The sequence below is a fragment of the Aquila chrysaetos genome, chromosome 12 (genome assembly GCF_900496995.4).
Source record: "Aquila chrysaetos chrysaetos chromosome 12, bAquChr1.4, whole genome shotgun sequence".
Classification (NCBI taxonomy): Eukaryota; Metazoa; Chordata; class Aves; order Accipitriformes; family Accipitridae; genus Aquila; species Aquila chrysaetos.
This window is the reverse complement of record NC_044015.1, coordinates 12,379,151-12,397,161: the sequence shown is the minus strand read 5'-3', so window position 1 is coordinate 12,397,161 and position 18,011 is coordinate 12,379,151. Positions and strand designations below refer to the sequence as shown.

The 18,011-nt window shown below is 40.9% G+C and overlaps 2 protein-coding genes across 8 annotated transcripts in view; both read left to right on the top strand.

Moving 5' to 3' along the window:
* NIBAN1 (niban apoptosis regulator 1) overlaps window positions 1-7,542 on the top strand; it is a 70,273-nt gene extending 62,731 nt beyond the window's left edge. For all 3 annotated transcript variants that reach the window (XM_030033158.2, XM_030033156.2, XM_030033157.2), the window contains exons 12-14: window positions 112-219; window positions 2,069-2,180; window positions 3,129-7,542. In XM_030033158.2, coding sequence (XP_029889018.1) covers window positions 112-219; window positions 2,069-2,180; window positions 3,129-4,855 — 1,947 coding nt within the window. In that variant the 3' untranslated portion in view covers window positions 4,856-7,542. The remainder of the gene's footprint in view (window positions 1-111; window positions 220-2,068; window positions 2,181-3,128) is intronic.
* Window positions 7,543-7,985: 443 nt separating this feature from the next.
* Window positions 7,986-18,011, top strand: part of EDEM3 (ER degradation enhancing alpha-mannosidase like protein 3) — a 31,363-nt gene continuing 21,337 nt past the window's right edge. For 2 of the 5 annotated variants that reach the window (XM_030031868.2, XM_041127655.1), the window contains exons 1-4: window positions 7,986-8,374; window positions 10,666-10,711; window positions 15,087-15,187; window positions 17,786-17,825. In XM_030031868.2, coding sequence (XP_029887728.1) covers window positions 8,208-8,374; window positions 10,666-10,711; window positions 15,087-15,187; window positions 17,786-17,825 — 354 coding nt within the window. In that variant the 5' untranslated portion in view covers window positions 7,986-8,207. Of the gene's footprint in view, window positions 8,375-10,665; window positions 10,712-12,474; window positions 12,544-15,086; window positions 15,188-17,785; window positions 17,826-18,011 lie in introns of those variants that run through there. The other 3 variants (XM_030031867.2, XM_030031869.2, XM_041127654.1) reach the window with 3 other exon arrangements.

The following is an 18,011-nucleotide window of genomic DNA, read 5'->3' as shown; positions in this document are numbered from 1 at the left end:
TTGGGATTCACCTGTCACCAGTTACAGGATAACTAGAACTATTTCCTTCTGTGAGTGATTAATAACCCCAAACACATTTGGGCTTGTTTCTTTTTTTGTCTGTTTTGACAGCAATATGATTATGACAGCAGCACTATCCGGAAGAAGATATTTCAAGAAGCACTGGTACAGATTACTTTGCCCACAATGCAAAAGACACTGGCTTCAACGTGCAAACCGGTAGGTTTATGTGATTAAACAAGAGAAACAGTAATAAAAGGCAGGGAAGGATTAACACCTTGTCAGTAAATCCTCAACTCTGTATAGTTGTTTCGTCCCAGGGAGTTGTGCAGATTGGCTGTCTGCTCAGCCAAATGACACTTAGATTTGCCAGTTTGTGGATCGGGTAGATGTGGAGCATGAGGAAGACTTCAGGAAACAGGGAAACTGTATATACAGCTTGCTTTCTCGAAGAGAGTTGCAGACCTTTGCCCATCCCTGTTTCATTTCTTCCCTAAAGATCTGAAGTCCCCTCAAACTGGACTCCTCTTGACAGTTATGATTGTAGGTTATGAGCTTGTCCTTGTGTTCAGCAGCCCTGCTGCAGGCTGAAATTCAGTCTGTGGGAGAGGGCACTTTCCTCTTCAGCAGCACCCCTAGGCATGGCTGTGACCATACACAGCCTCTGCTGACGACCTCCTTCAAACCCAAATGCCTGCTTGGGCAGCAGGACCAGCAAGCAGACAGGCCGTGCACTTGCTTTCAGTGATTTTAAATGGAAGTAATTGCATCAACAATCAGGAAACAAACATATGGAGATGATCTCTGTTGCCCTTACAGGTAGCTTAATAATCAGCAAATGCGTCTACCAGAGTTTCATGGAGATGTTATCAATGTGGTTACATCAGGGGCCAGCTGGAACTCTATTCACCTTGGCTCAAAATAAATAGTCTGTACCCTTCTTGAATCCCATGCATATCCTCTTGCATTTTCACTGTACCTGCTGAAAGATGACTGCCCTAAGCCATCCTGGCCCCTCTGCCCTTTTGTTTCCCTTGATGCTCATCAGTGTCCGGAAGCTGTAAGCTCTCACCCATGGTGTGCTGCTCTTGCTGATGCTCTCCAGCTTGTTTCAGTTTCAAAAACAAGTTTAAGACCAAGTGTTTTGCCAAGTTATGCTTGCAAGTCTTTAAGTATGGATTACTAAAACTTACAACTTACAAAGATATATTTAAAATCACTCTCTTCTGTATGTCACACTACTCTCTTTACTATCCCCCAAATAACAGTCCCTTGTAGGGTGTCAGCAGTGCCTTCAAAACATGGTGTCTATGCACAGGGGCAAGCATTTCATCACCTTGAATACATGTAGAGAGGGTGGAGTCCCACATGGTGTCTCTGTCATGCCGGAGGGGGGAAGCAGTGGTGGTGCAAATTTCCCACAGGACCTTTCTGTTTAACTTCCCACAAGCCTTTTGCATTTGTGCCTCTGCAGAAATGAGCAGCCAGATCCAGAAACAAATGTGTGGCACAGTTGACAAGCACAGTCAAGTCTTGACCTTTTACTTGAAAACCACCAGATGTTTGTATGTAGGCGCCTCTTCTAGAAGTGGGCAGTCATTTAATTTACATTTTATAGACCACCAAGTAGCTGCTTAGTGATAATGACTCAATTATTGCCTAGATAGCTATTGCATATAAATCAGTAAGCTAGAAAAGTTACACACCTATTAGAAAAACAAAACCAAACCCTGTATCTCCCATGCTCACCATGGATTTGCCTCCTTGGACAAACAGCGAGCGAGACATTTCCTCACCAGCTATTTATTTCAGAATTGTTTATTATAGTGCAGATGGCAATTATCTGAAGTGATTTTAAATGTAATTGTAGTGCAAGAATACTGTTTGATAAGTGCATAATAAATTGTTTATTTAGTTCATTTACTCATAGTTCAAATAGGTCACCTCAAGCGCCAGCAAGGAGTATTGCAAGACCAGCTAGATGGCATGTCCAAGGTGCGCTGTTGAAGTAGTACTCTCAGAATCTCTCATTTTTATATATCTGTTCCTTTCTTCTCTATCTGCACAGGAGCTGCAGAAATACGAGCAGTTCATTTTTGCTGATTACACTAGCGTGATCCAAGTAGAGAATGTGTATGAAGAGATTTTATATCAGACACTGCTTGAAGAAACCCTGAAAGGTGAGAACATTCTTGAGGTGACAGTAATAACATTTTGGCCGTTGGCCCATGAGCTCTTGCTTCAGAGCTCCCCAGAGTCCTAACCTGGCTGTTTCAGACCCACGTCCCACTTTCCCAAAGACTGGTGGTTACAATGCTGCAGTGTTCTCATTTAGCTCACTAAAGGTGTGTGGCAAGCCCTAAAATCTGGATTATGGGGCAACTTTACTAAACCTGGGAAACTCAAAGTGATAGCTTGGCACAAGCCTATTTCTAACAAAATGTAATTATGACAACTTCATTCTATCTTGATTCCCTGGGCCAACAAGTGAAATTATGCTCTTATTTGCTAAGGCCTGGTGATATCTAATGGCAGCAAAAATTAATTTCCTCAAATGAAATGTACTGCTGGATGCAGTTTTCAGTACATCACTGATGCCAGGGCAGTACTCCCTGCAGATCTCTCTGCTTTTGAGTCAGAAAACTAAACTATTCTTGATGGCATATATAGATATGTAAACCACTTGTATCTCTCTGGATCTGTCTGTCTGTCTAGAACCTAGATAAAAGAAAAGCATGTGTATTGCACAGCAAGTTTTAATAGACCCTCTTTGGCATTCCTGCTCAAAAATATCAGTATAGTAATTAATGTAACAAGCACACTTTTATTTATATATGCAGTGTAAATACTTCTGCATTGAAACATTACCTTTGTGCATCGCAGGTCTTCTCGTACTTTTCTATTACAGCAATGCTTAGGTCAATATTGAAGTTCCATTTTTCAGAACAGATAAACACCCCCCCCACACCTCCCGAAGAAATGTAAACTAAAAAAACAAGTTGAAAATGAAAATTACTGTTTTCTGTAATATCAAAATGTATGTCATTAGAAACTCAGGAAAACAGTGTACCTTCTTCAAGGTACCTCTGTCAGTCTTTCCAAAAGTTTGATCTCTCTGTTTTATCTAGTGATAAAAGAAGCTGCCATTATGAAGAAGCACAACCTCTTTGAAGATAACTTGAATATGCCCTGTGAAAGCGTGTCCAGCTTAACGGACCTGAAGACCCCTTCAGGATCAGCACAAACCACTCCCGCAAAGAAACCTTCCACTGCCCGAGCCGAGATGTCAGACACTGAAACTCAAAGTGATGAAACACTCATTGTGACAGAAAATATTTCCTGGGAGAAGGATAGTGATGATAGAAAGTCATCAGACAAAGAGGCAGTCACTGCTGTTAATATGGCTGGTCATCAGGCAAGCAAAAATGAAGAAGTGGTCATTACAGACATCAGTGAGAAACGGGAGTCCCTTTCAGCTACCCTTAGAAAACAAGAAGTTGCAGAGGAAAAAAGTGCTTTGGAGAATGAAGACACGGTGAAAGCAGAGTTTGTAGCGAACACTGAGAAAGAGCTTAAGACACAGCAAAAAGCTGTGGAGGAAAAAGTAGCTCCTGGGACTGAAACTGCAGTGAAAGATTTTGGAGCCAGCCCTAAAAAAGAACTTAAGGTACATAAAGGAGCAGTGGAGGAAAAGGTAACTTCTGAGAGTCAAACAGCAATGGATGCTGTGTTTGTCGGTGACACTGAAAAAGAAAGCAAAGCACAGGAAGAAGTTTCTGAGATAAAGCTGACTTCCCCACATGATAACGTAGCAGAAACAGAGATTTTAGGGAATGCCAAAAAGAAAATCAAGATAGAAAAAGAAATTATGGAAGAAGTATCTCAGAGTGAAAATGTGGTAGGAACAGGGCTTGAAGAGGATAGTAGAAAAGAAAGCAATGACCAAGGAGCAAGTACTGAGACAGGGGTTATTTCCCAGGATGAAAACACAGGGAAAGGTGGGTTTGGGGATAATCCTGAAAAAGAAAGCAAGTCAGAAGGAAAGAGTTGTAAATTCCCTGATGATGTGAATGAGATAAGGAGTTTGCTGATGGTAACGGTTGAGATACCAGCAGGTACTCCAGCTGAGAACATAAAGGAGATTTGTGAAGGTGAGATATTAAAGTTGCAGGAGCACAGTAAAGAGGATGATGAGTTGAGCAAAATGGTTGCGGCAGAAATTCAGGTGAGCCAGACGATGATGAATAAAGACCCAGCAGAATGCGTGGAGTTCAAGGAGGACCGACCATCTTCATGTAGTTTGGGGACAGATGGTACGAATTTAGTGAATGTGTCCAAGGGGGCCTGCAATATGGCACAAGCAGAATGGCTGGTGGAAAGCTCAGATACGCCTCAGGAGGCAAAGGCAGAGGTGGAGATCAAGCAAAGCGCTTGGCACACAGGTGTGGAAAGCTGCGAAAGTGATAGACTGCAGCCGGAGGAGCACACTGAAAATGTGCCTGAAGGCAAAAGATTAGATGGGGAGGAAGGAGGAGCAGGGAATAGCCATGCCATCCCAGTGGAGGTAGGAAGCTTTTTTCATAATCCTGCTGAAAATGCAGACACAACGCAAGTGCCCGTTTTGGATACAGAAAACCCAAGAACAGGACTGCTAGATGTGCCAGTTTCTTTGGTGCTGGAGCAGGGCGAGGTTAGCGCCGTAGAGGTCACAGGAGATACGGAGACTGGTGAGGGTGAAGGGAAGCCAGAAGGTGAATCATCTTCACAAACGGAAATAAAAAGCACAGAAGGAGAAGATATTTTCAGAGAAAAAAACAGAGAAGATAGTTATGCACAACAAAACTCTGAAGAATAAGAAGCGTTTTTCAGCCCAGCCCTGCAGGATTTATTTAGTCCAGTAATCCCTGTTTAATTGTGAATACTTACTTGGGTTGGGGCTGGAGGAAATGGGCTTTGTTGTGGTATTACCAGCTCTTGCAGTTTTAGCACAGATATCTTCCTGACTGATAGGTGATAGATTTCTTTTTGGTTAAAGCCCTCACTGTTTAAAACCAGGTTATTGTTGGGGAACCTCATCTTTCACTTAAAACTTGCTACCTTTTATGGTTATAGAAAAAATCAGAAAATGTGACCACTGAATGCTTCAAAAGCAGCTCACCCCCAACTATAAAGTTATTTTAACAACGTAACTCTTCTTAGGTGTTTTAGCAGGGGAGTAGCTCATGATTTTTAAATGCATGGATTTGACAAGTACTGCTATGATTCTTAGGTGGTTGGTACATACGTTGCTATTCGACGATGCTTTTAGTATTTGCATGCAGTATATGGGAAATAAATAAAACTTTTAGTAGTTAAACAGAACCAAATAGTTAATTTAGTAGGTTGCTCAAAAGCCACACTCTATGCAAACTCTACAAACTGATTACTTAATTATTTTAAAGTTTTGATGGATAATAAAGACAAGCAAGTGTTCTGATTTTTTTTTTTCTCTTATTGCTATATTTAAAATGGGGAAAATATGGGAGCAGGTTTCTCAGTCCCACTCTGCACTTCTGGGTTATTTAGCCTTCCAGAGCACTTTACGGCTATTTTATTTTGTTTTATTTTATGGAAGGGAAAGATGAGAATGTTTACAATAACTATAACCATTAGGCAGCATCTTTCTGTTTTACTTCCCACCATAAAATATATTCATTTATGGCTATCTAATACAGAATATTAAGAGTCCTGCCATTCCCATTCTTACCAAGTTACCCAGTTCTGTAAGCATTTTTAGGTGCAGAAATTATGTAATAAATTGCAATAATTGTGAAATATCATAATCATTGCATGTAATTTCTGACACAAATGTTAACTGAAGCAAAAAGCAGCCAAAGGTTATTCACACATGCTTAGATTTTGGAGGGCAGAATCACCTTTCAAAAGCAGTTATTAAAATGACACCTATTGCTTTCATAGCTAGCATATTATTTCCGTATCAAATCATGATCTATGCATAAAGTTGCTTATATGCATTATTTGCATGCACAATTTCCAGACTGTGCACAGAAAAGTTTGGATTTGCAAAACAGTATTTTAATAAATTGGGCTTTAGAGTTCAAGACCTCACTTTAAAGGTCAGTTTAAGGCACTTTAAAAATTTGGCCTGGTGTTTCAGACTGTTTCTGAATAAATATAATACAGTACAGGGCAGCAAAGATTAATGATAAATAGAGTAGGGACTGCAGGATTTACACCCATAGAGGAAATAACAAAGTGCTGAGAGCATAATACCTGTTGGCATTTTACTTCAACAAACTGTGCAAAGTCTATTATTTAATGCTATCAAAATATGCTATAATACTAACAGAGAATTGACACTAGAGGAACAGGCAAATATTACTGCATAAGTAAGGAACACTGTTGGGTAACTGGACCAACTGCAACGTCACTATTGTAAAATAAATGCAACTCCTATTTATTCCAGAAGCCATACTGTGGTATGGAAACATTAAGATCCCATATGTTTTCCTTGCAAAAGTACTTTGAATCATTTCCTCCTTATATTTCATGCAAAAATACTAATTTGTAAACACACAAACCACTCTCAGCCAAGTTTTTTACAAATCATTAGTTATTTCACTGTCAGCTGCTTTGTTTTTACAAAATATTAGCTATTTCTAATTGGTACTGAATGTTAAGTGACTTCAAATTTATAACATGTGCTTTACAGTTAAACAGCAGCAGTCTCTTAGCCATGCTAAAATTAGGGGACATGATGGTTTTTTAATAGAGTGGTTTGTACAAAAGAGGACTAGCAAGACAGCGACTGCAAAAAAGGCTGCAATTTCCTACAAAAGCCGTTTACAGCTAATATGAATTAGATACATCCATACAGAAAGTATTTAGCATAAACATTCCCATCATAGTCATTTTTGAGTTATTTCTATGGCAGGCTTAGATCTGGGTAATATTTTCCTGTAATATTAAAGAACTGAGTTGTTGAATACAGATGCTTAGCATATTTGTTTTTCACAAGTAGGATGGGAAAGAACAGGGAAGATTTAGCCTGTACATTGCCTTGCTCCACAATTTAAATTGAAGTTCCTCCTGGCTAGGGGACTGATTTTTTTGCCTTTGTAGATGTTTTCTGTACATTCAGATGTTTGCAAATGGATAGAGTAGCATTTTTCTCGTCTTTAACCAGACTTCAGTAGAGGTGACAGCAAGTTAGAGGTCAGCAATCTGCAAGGTTATGTTGGACCACTGATCAAAAATTATAATAATCCACCCATTCGGTAATTTTTGTCACTTTCTTGGAATTTCCTACACTTACCTGGAATGAATTATTTCGCTTGTAAACTAGGAGCAGTAATAAATCACCTTTCACCACCCGGAGGGTTGAGGGTTAGGAGCGCCGAGGGGAGTGGGCTGGGGGATGTTACCGCCGTGTTATTTCGTGGCGTTGCGGGTTTTAAAGGACAGGATATGAAACACATTGTATCTTGCTTATAACTTTGTAAAAAAGCTTGTCACGAAAATAAAAGAAGCTCTTCCCTTCCATCGCCGGGAGGTCGGTGTGTGTGTGTGTGAGGTAGTTTAATTTGGGGGGGGGTTGTATGAAAAAAAATGCACCTCCGGCGGCTGCCGGGGCGGGGGGAGGCCAAGGAGACGCTTCCCTCGCGGTCTTTGCGGCTGAGGGCTGCCGTTTGGGCCCGCCCGCCCGGCCGCCGGCGGGAGCCGGCCACCGGCCCGCCGCTGCCCCTCGCCTCAGGTAGGGCGAACTACAGATCCCGGCGACCGCGCGGCCGCCCCCTCCCGCCGGCACAGCCCGGGGCCGGGCGCGCCGGTGCGTGCCGGGAGTTGTAGTCCGGCGCCTGCGCGCCGCTCTCCACACACACACACCCCCCCCGCCCTTCCCGCCTTTCCTTTTGTCCACGTCGCCCTCTCCGCCCGGCGTCCCGCTGCCGTCACGTGGCGCCGCACGCCCTCCCGCCTCGCGGCGCTCTTGTCCCGTTCCTATTGGCCCGGCGGGGCGGCGCGTGCGGGGGGACCCGGAAGCGACGGCGCGAGGCGGTTTCCTTGGCTACGCCACAGGAAAGCGGAGGGCCGGTCCCTTCCGCCTGTGCGTCGGTGCTGGGAGCCGCGGCCGCCGCGCCGGGAGGGGCGGGCAGCGGGCGAGATGGGCCGGAGCCGGGCCTAGCGGCAGCGGGCAGGCGGCCGCGGCCATGAGCGGAGCTGCGGGCTGCCAGGGGGGCGGTGGCGGCGGCGAGCGGGGGCACCGCTGGAGGAGGCCGTGGAAGCTCCTGGCCCTTGGCCTGCTCTCCGCCTCCTCCGTGCTGGCGGCCGCCCCGGGCGCCGGGGCCATGAGCAAGGAGGAGAAGCGCCGGTTGGGGTGAGCGCCGCCGCGGCGGGCCGGGCCGGGCCGGGAGTGGGGCGGCGGGCGGGAACGGCGGCGGCGCCGGGTCTCCCTCGGGACCGCAGCAGCCCTGTGCGGCCGGGGCGGAGGCCAGCGGGGCCCGGGCCGAGCCCACCGCCCGCGGTGGCTTTGCGGTGTACCGGCGTCCCCTCGCCGCTCAGCGGGCCCTCGCCGTGCTGGGGCAGGGGGATCCGCGCTACCCGCGGGGGTTGGGTTGGGCTTAGCGAGTGCGGATGTGTCCCTCGCCCGGCAGAGCTCCGGGATCGTCTCTCCTGTCCCTCCCTTCCCCCCCCCGAAGACTCTACGAGATGCGTGGCATCGGTCTCCCATCAATGTTTGAGGTGCGTATGCCAGAGCCGGGCTGGTACCTCGGGTCAAGCCACCACAGCTATTTGGGGCAGGCAGCCCCTCACCGCCTCCGCTGCCTGTGGGGTCAAACCCTTCTACCATATGCTTGGGAGCTCCAGTCTTGAAGATTGCAGCCATTGGTTGCGTGTAGTTGTGGGTAAAAGTGATCAAAGGTGAATCTAAACCCATAGTCAGTTGGTCTAATTATGGCTATGCCTCTGGAGCATGTGAGTGTTTGGGAGTTATAAAAAAGGTGAATATTTGCACGTGTTCTTGCCTGGTCACTGTATATAAGGTAAGCTACTTTGGTCCCCCACGCATGTACATGTAGGAAGCTGATTCTCTTTTAGTATAGTTTTTGGTCAAAGGCTAAAGATTACAGTATAGGTGGCAATGTATTGCACTGCATGGAGTAGGATTTTTTTTTAGACAAATATGTAATCAAGCATATCATGTTCTTAGTACACTACTGGGGCAGTTTTGTCATCATCCTCTTCCCATCTACTGGTCAGCTGCACAGAATAATGATGTAAAAAGTCTGCTGGAGAAACACTCTGGATGCTCTTACGGTTATTAATCATTAGGTATAAGTTGATATGTAACTCTGATGATGTTTACAGTTACTGGGGTTTTCAATCTGGGGTTCTCAGGGTACTTTGTGTGTATAATGTTTTGTATGTTTTCTTCATGTGACTACATAAGGACTTTAAATTTCATTCACCAGTTGGTTTTAAAACTTTTGCATTTGTAACTTGCACTCACTGTATCATCTGATGTCCCAGGCATATGCAATTAATATCTTGCCACAGTTTTTATTTGGGGGCACCGAGACGGGTCATTCCTGAATAACGGCAGGTAATCTGTGTATTTATTTAATGACAAGATCACGTCAGTCACAGAAATTATTTCAGAAAATGCCCTGTAAATGTCAGTTGCGCATAGAGAAATAGAAATTTTAAGATTTCCGTATGCTACATCACTGAACAGCATTGTATGCTTAGTTCATCTGGAGATGGCACTTGTGTGCCAAACCCTGGGGTTTTGTCCACTGCAACAGATCGCAGAACTACAGGCTGGACGTAGTCTGTGAAGTACCTGAAAAAAGCATCACACTCTGCTCTTTTGATGACTTAAAGCATTTGATGAGTTAAAACTACTTCTTAAATTTCCAAGTCATTGAACTAAATAGATATTTAGAATATAATTGTGGTGTTCTTGTTTTATGTTCAGTCTTATCAGCAAAGACTGTGAATTATGTTGATGGTAGCTTAGAAATTGGCATGCTCTTTTGCCTTGCAGGGCTTCTCAGTAAAAGAGTGAGGAACGATTGGAAGTAGTGCTATCTCAAAAAACCCAGTGCTTTTTTATATAGTAGCGTTTCTCACCTTGACAGCTTTTTAAACATGTAAAATAAATGTATCTACAAGGGTTTTCTTTAGTATTTGCTTGCCAAGACTTCTAATGCTAGGAAGAGGTGTACCTCGTAACTTATGGTCCTTTTCTGAATCACAGACAGGAATTTGTGCTGTGTCAGTTGGTTTTAGTATTGGTGATAACAAGCAGAACATAATTCAATTTGCTGTTTTTTGCTGAGCATGGAAGGTGTCCCATCTCTAGCTTTAATGTGTTGGTGACATCTACAGCTATTTAAGAGGAAGCACAGGAGGTTGAAAGAAATCCCCAAATAGTTCATTTCATGTTAGGTGAAGAAATAGTCTTTCCTTTCTGCAGTGAACGGAAGTAGCCGAATTAGGAAAAATTATTATGCTATATTTCATTTACTTGAGTAGAGTACGTTAGTAGAGGACCTGTTACTGATATTCAGATATTAAAGTGTAATACATCTTGCTGTTCTAAGATAGTGTGTTAAAGGCCATTGTGAAGCAGACCACTAATGCTTTTTCTTTTTTCCTTTTTAGAAACCAAGTGCTCGAAATGTTTGATCATGCATATAGCAATTATATGGTAAGTAAAACACTTGTTTGCTTAATTTTTTTGGAGTTGTTATTGCTGACCTGGGAGAGAAAGCAACCTACAGTACATGACATTCTAGAGAAATAGCAGGGAAGTAGGGGCGAAAACAAAGCTAAAATAAATAAAAGCACCTGTATAGCCTTTAAAAAGAAATGAACAAATGTTACTTTCAGGAAGAGCAGTGTCAGGAGGTTTATGATGGCTTTCAGAATGGTAGCTAGGAATTGCTAGCGGTCACTCTGTTAATCTGTGCCTGATCTTTCTCAAACCAGTTTATCTCAAGTCAAGCTATGAACGGTTTTCATCTTTGGTAAAGTATTTGGTTTGAAATTCCAGACACCTAGAAATATGAGGTAAAGGAAGCTCAAGAAGAGCTGTCTGTAGTCATCGGATTCTGGAGAACACAAATTGTTCTTACTTATTTTGTAGGTAAAATTTATGTACAGTATTTCTTCTGTGGTAAGATATGTTAGATGCAGTTTGGTAGCTCTTTTGCAAACAAACACTGTTTGTATAACAAAGTAGAACAAAAAGGGGATCTTGTGTCATATCTACGCATTATAGTCTCTTCTGAGTATGTGACTGTCACTTGACAGTGAGCCAAACTCACTATAGTTTCTTTTAATATGACTTGTGATTTTCTGTGCAGGTGTTCTCATGTTCTGGATATGTGAGCCATTCTGCACTCTAATCAATCTTGAAATAAGTTAGCTTAGTTTAGATATGATTAAGAATAAAGAATTACTTAGAGTGGACTGACTTTCCTCAAGTAATAATTACTTTCAAATGTGCTATAAGTAATGCAATTCTGAGGAGAAACTGTAAATGTGAATAAGATAAATATAAAAGATGCAGTCTTACTGAGTTTACATTAACAATCTTTTTATACATTCTTTGTGGCTGTTGCAGAAACCCCTCTCTTTTAAGTTGCACCAGTTCCTGCAGGACAAACTCCTGTCTCTTGACAGCGTCTTGCTACACGTCCCAGTTTCTGTATGATGGTTTAGCGCTTTAATATGTAATACAAGCTTAAAAGCTTGTGAGTTACAAGTTTATGCAGTACCTGAGAGTTATAGAACTCTAGAATGGATAAAAAGCCAAGCAACAGTATTTTCAAAGTGGGTGTAGTTTTTAACATCAGCTTTTGCTTTTGACACCTTAGCAGTTTAACAAGCATCGGGCTTTTTTGTGATGATTTGTAACTAGTTACTTGGGACCTGGTTCCCTGAAAAACACTTGGCTAGAATTTCCCATGGCATTCTGAAGTAAAAGCTGTTACATATTTGGCAAAATTAGATAAAATGTTACATGCCAGTAGACAGGATCTGTGCTCTTACTGTTCATTGTGTGATAAATTGGTAACTGGTAGGTGTCTTACTACATCTGAAGCAAGAAAATTCTGGATGAAAAAGAATGACTTCAGCTATCCTGGAAACTTTGAAGCCAAAAGGATATTTACTTGCCACGTATGCCAGAGCACTAAACAAACAGAGAAATATGACTTGTTTGTTTAAAGTTGAAGAAAAGATTAGGGTATCAGACTTGATTCTGACAGCAAGAGAATTAAGTATTTTTGCAGCTGCTTTTGAAACAGCCAGCTGAAAAGTTTTGATTTTCTGTTTCTATTAATATGCATTTTAGACTTGTGTATTTAGAAGACCGAAAATTCATGTTTGCATGCAAGGGGGGAACTCCCTTGTCTTTTTTGGTTGCTACCAGGAGCTTTGAGTAAAAAGCTGCTTTTTTTTTCACTCCTTCAGGATTTTTTTTTTCTTGACTGTCAGAAAGAATATGCAAAAATGTCAGTCACTTGAGGCCAGCAGGTATTTCTTGGTTTACAGCACTAGTAGCAATGTGTCTTTTTTCATTATTCAAGTACTGTGCTGCCTTGAATGTACAGTCCTGACATTAGGCAATACGATCATCTGTTCAGTCAGAATGTGTAGAAATTCCAAAGTATCTGTTGAGCTCCATTTGTATAGTATCTTCCAGAAGTATGTTTATTGTAACATTTGTGCCATGTTTTATATTTAATGGGTCTTGCTACCTTCCTTTGAGGTTACTTGAAAGGGGAGAAATTACAAGTTGGGAAATAACTTGACCCAGTAGCCTTTCCTGCTCTAGACAGAGAATAAGCAAACTTTTCTTTTTCAAAGTGCTTCTAGTTCCTTATGATTTTGTAAGACTAAAAGTCCATTTTATCCAGAATTTTTATCACCTTTTTTCTCCATAATTTAAGCCAGAGATATTAGTTTTGACATTGCTTTTGTCGTGTACTTTTAAAATCTGTTTTTCTGAATACTTTGCACGGATATTCAGAAACATCTGAGCCATATTAAAATGATCTAGATTCTGGCTTTTGTAGTTGAACTTGAGGAGAACAGAGAGTCATGCAAAGACCAAAACACCTGGCAGAGTGGTAGACAGGGAAATAAAACATCAGTTTCAAAAGAAGTTGCTGTAAGAGCTGTTTATTTGTGGACGAATGTTCCTTCTTTTCCTCTTTATTTCATGTTTGAATATAGATTATTTTTGTATCATATATTTGGAAAGACTTTGAATGTGTTTACTTGCAGTTTCAGTGCAGTTACTGAACTTTTTTTATCTTGCCACATGTTGGTTCTCCACTAAAAGTAAAACTGGAGGGCACAGTACAGCAGCCAGTTTCCTGATGAAATCAAAAGAGAGAAGCTCCATCCCAAATCACTTGTATTGGGCTTCTAATGGAGAGGCAATTTCATGCATTTTTGTTGAAATTAGATGTATTTAAGATTCATCTTTATTAATGTCAGTGGCCACTGTGAAAATTTTTCAGTAAATGTCTCCTATTGCACAATGATGTATTTCAAATTTGTGTCTATTTCATTTGATATCCCATTTTGGTGGTAGTTTAAACCTATGAAACTTGCATTGACTTGGGATACAATAGGAAGAACAGGCCTTTTATTCAGTGTGCCTGACCTAGGCAATGGTGCCACTCCTGTTATTTCTGGCTGACTGACAAGAAATAATATTACAATACTTTGCAATGCTTGCTTTGCAGAGTGTTTTTCCTAGAAATATGGAAAGTAACTGTTGCTTTTCCAAAAAAAATCTAGCAATGTTTCTCTCTCTTTAAAAAAAATGTTATATTTGTAAAAGGCTCAGTCTTGCTAAGCTTTTTTGTGAGTGTTATCTTTTGTTATGCCTTGTGTAGTGATTTACCAGTTTATTATTTTACCTTCTAAGTGAGTTCTGTTATCTGTCACTGAGTGTGACCCTGAGTTGCTTGTGTTCACTTGGAAATGTTTCCAAAGTGACTTCAAAGTCTAATTCACACTAATTTCTCCATGAAATACCAGCCACTTGATAATGCCTGCATTAGTTTTAGGTTTTAAACTCATCTTTGAGATGATAATTCCTGCCGAAGAGACATTATAGGAAATGTCATATACACCTTGTTGCAGAAAGCACAGAATTACCTATTCAAGTTAATTCGTGGGGTTTTTTTGGATGTGCTGTTAGTTATTCCAGACTTTTCCAGGAGGTTAGAGAGAAAGAGGTCCTGTTGCTCTGTTCACAGTTTAATCACTTCCAGCCACCCAGCTGGAGAGCAGCTCAGCAGAAAAGGACCTGGGGGTCTTGGTGGACACGAAGTTGACCATGACCCAGCAACGTGCCCTTGTGGCAAAGGCAACTGATGGTATCCTGGGCTGCATTAGGCAAAACATTGCCAGCAGATCGAGGGAGGTGATCCTTCCCCTCTACTTGGCACTGGTGAGGCCACATCTGGAGTACTGTGTTCAGTTCTGGCCTCCCCAGTAGAAGAGCGGTACAGACATACTGGGCAGAGTCCAATGAAAGGCCATAAAGATGATGAAGAGACTGGAGCATCTTTCCTATGGGGAAAGGCTGAGAGAGCTGGGGCTGTTCAGCCTGGAGGAGAGAAGGCTCAGGGGGATCTTATCACTGTATATAAATACCTGAAGGGAGGCTGTAAAGATGACGGAGCCAGGTTCTTCTCAGCGGTGCCCGGTGACAGGACCACAGGCAATGGGAACAAACTGAAACACAGGAGGTTCCCTCTGAACATCAGGAAACACTTTTTTACTGTGAAGGTGACCGAGTACTGGCACGAGTCTCCATCCTTGAAGATACTCAAAACTTGTCTGGACACAGTACTGGGCAACTGGGTCTAGATGGCCCTGCTTGAGTAGAGGGATTGGACAAGGGAACCTCTAGAGGTCCTTTCCCACCTCAGAGATTCTGTGATTGTCATGCAGTTTTTTGGAAGTACAGTAATGGGGCTTCCTTTTAACCAGCTCTGAAGACTTGCTGAAATGACTGTAACAATTGTAATGTATTCCCTTGTTTTGTATCCCTACAGGAGCATGCGTATCCAGCTGATGAACTCATGCCTTTAACTTGTCGTGGACGAGTACGGGGTCAGGAACCAAGTCGAGGGGATGTGGATGATGCCTTGGGAAAGTTAGTGTTTGAAATGGTTACTGTCTCATGTAAACATGTAGGAATCTAAATACAATTTGCAGCCCATAAAACTTGTTTGTTCAGTTGACATGTTCAGAAACTTACATTAGTAAGAAATACTTACTTTTATTGTTTCTTCCCATGATGTTAACTGATGTGAAATTGTACTTTAATCAGAAGAAGAGAATTGACCAGTGAATGAAATCCAAAGATAATTTTTTAAATCATTCTCCAAGTATTTTCCATAGGAAAGTGTTCCAAATGTGAGCTGACATTTATGGTATTAGTAAATTTGACTGCTCAATGGAGGTTATAAGGGTTAATTATCAGCTGCACAGAACAGTAAACTGTTACCCATTATGCTGGCCTTATAAGTGATATTTAAAATGCTTTTTTTTTTTTTATTTTGTAGAAAGCTCTCTGAAAACATCATTAGTCAATTGATTATCATGTGTGTGGTAGCCTGAGGCCTTTGCCAAAGCATAAAACAGTATTTCAGATATGGAAATTCTTCATATTTTTTCTTTTACGATAACTTATAATACAAAGGACTGATCCTTTGGCCAGCAAAATATAGATTTAAGGACTCTTTCTCCATGTTAAATTGAACAATCAAAGACAAAGTTTAATTACTCTAAATCTGATTGTAATTGATTCCTTTCTTGTCTGTATGTGTGCAGTTTATGTTTATAGAGCAAATAGTTAACAACAAATATCTGATGCCTTTTTTTATTGGTATAACTGCTTGGTGTCCCTAAGCAGAATAGTGTTAATCAAAGCTGAAGTCCTTGTCTTAAATACTACTTCTATTCATACCATGATATTGAGCATGTCATTTTGGTTATTTTTTGTTATGTATAAAAGTTCCTTAGTCTGGAGATTCCTATATAAGCCTGCTGCTTTGGAGGTATTGACAGATACAACTGATGAGAAAGAAGTGTCAAGAAAATGTATTTTCAATCTTGGTCATGCATTCTTTTTAATGACCTTTTTTCCCATAGTAACATACTATCATTTGAATAAAAATACCATTCAGCCCCTTAGATGCATTGAATAGTGTAAGTATTTATTTATTATTTTTCTGTATACATGCTTTTTTCTGTTCCTAATAATTAGATATATTACTATTTATCAGATTTCTTATATAATCCTTTTTCTTGCCAGCTGGCTCATCAGTCATGTTCTCTACAAGCTCACAAAATGACAGGGTGAGACAGCTAGGTCGATTCTGTTTCCCTGGAGGGCTAGGGAGTATACTTGTACACCAGCCTTCTCTACAGCTGTGCAATGCATAATCTCCTCCGCTTTTGTATGGAAGAAGCTGTGTATTTGTTACACAGTTGTGCATAGCCGCTAGTTAATCTCTTTCTCTTGTAGAACGACACTCACAGAATGCCGTTATATCTTTACAAATTGAAGAAAATTATAATATATGACTACTTAATTAGAATTTTAATTATGCTCCTTGCATAGTCATATGTTGCCTGCAGGGTCTTAAAAATCGGGTACTTGCTTAAATTCTTGACACTTGTTCTTCAATAGGCAGTTGTAACTGTTTCCAAAGGTTTCAGTTTTAATACCATCCTATTCTGTAAAATCTGTTCTATGCGTGGTGTGTGTTTCTTAACATAAGAGCAATTTTATGGGGTTAGGCTAAAGGTCCACTCAGCTTGGTATGCACTAGAACAGGCCTAGAGAAGAATGTACAAACGGGACAAGCCTTATCGTGATATTCCTGTTTCCAATAGTATGGATCTGACTTGATGTTCTTTTTTCATGGAATAAGTAGTTTTTTATTTTAAGCCTGCTGCTTGCTACCGCTGGATAGCATCAGGTGAAACTTAACTGTGAGAAATAGTGAATAGCAGATTCTCATTCACTTTCTTCATGCCATGTGCAATTTTAAAATCTTTGTATAATGATGCTTAAGCTTTTGCTCTTGCAGGCTGAAGAGTGTTAGTCTGTTCACTACTTCCTAGTACAGAAGCTGCTACATGCCTTCAGCCCTCACTTACTGCCCTTTATTGTACCTTTTCCTGTTCCATTTTATCCCACATAGAAGTTTCATAACAAAATAACAACATTTTCTTTAGTCTTTCACCACTAATTTTAACATTAAGTTTGATTGCAATAAATTGCAGCTTTTTCTGAAGTAGGTAATTGGAACAGTTTCTGGTAGGAGAAATTTAGCTTGGAACGATTTTTGATCTTCCTCAATCTTTTTATTGTTACGCTTAGTAAGTCAACATTCTTTGTTTTTTGAAAAAGAAAGAAAAAAAGAGGTTGGAAGAAGACTTTGAACCATTCTACTGGGTTTTTTAGTAGATTTGATTGGAGACTAGAAATAAAAATTTAATTTGCTTACAAGAAGTTTGAAAGCTTTGCAGTAAACAAAGGTATCTTTGTAATCATAGCTTGTTCCAGTCAGCTCCTATTCTGGTCACTAACAAAGGGAAGAAACTTAGTAGGGTGTTATTTTTTAGCAGCTAGTGGTCTGTGAGAATTTAGTTCCTTCCATGGTATTGGTTACTATTAAAAATTATTTAATTTCTACACATACAGGTCTATAGTAAATCTGTTTTAAATTTTGTTTCATAGATTTTCACTGACCTTGATTGATACCTTGGACACTCTTGTGGTAAGTTTAATCTATTGATGAACTTTGATAAAACAAAAAGATTGGCTTCTGATGCTCAGACTTATTTTTAGATTTTTATTTTGTTAAATTATACATAAAAAATACTAGTTTTTCTTCACCTTTGATCTCTGGCTATCTGTTTGAAGTGGCTATTTCTTGTAAGAACTTTCAAGTGCTGCGATGGTG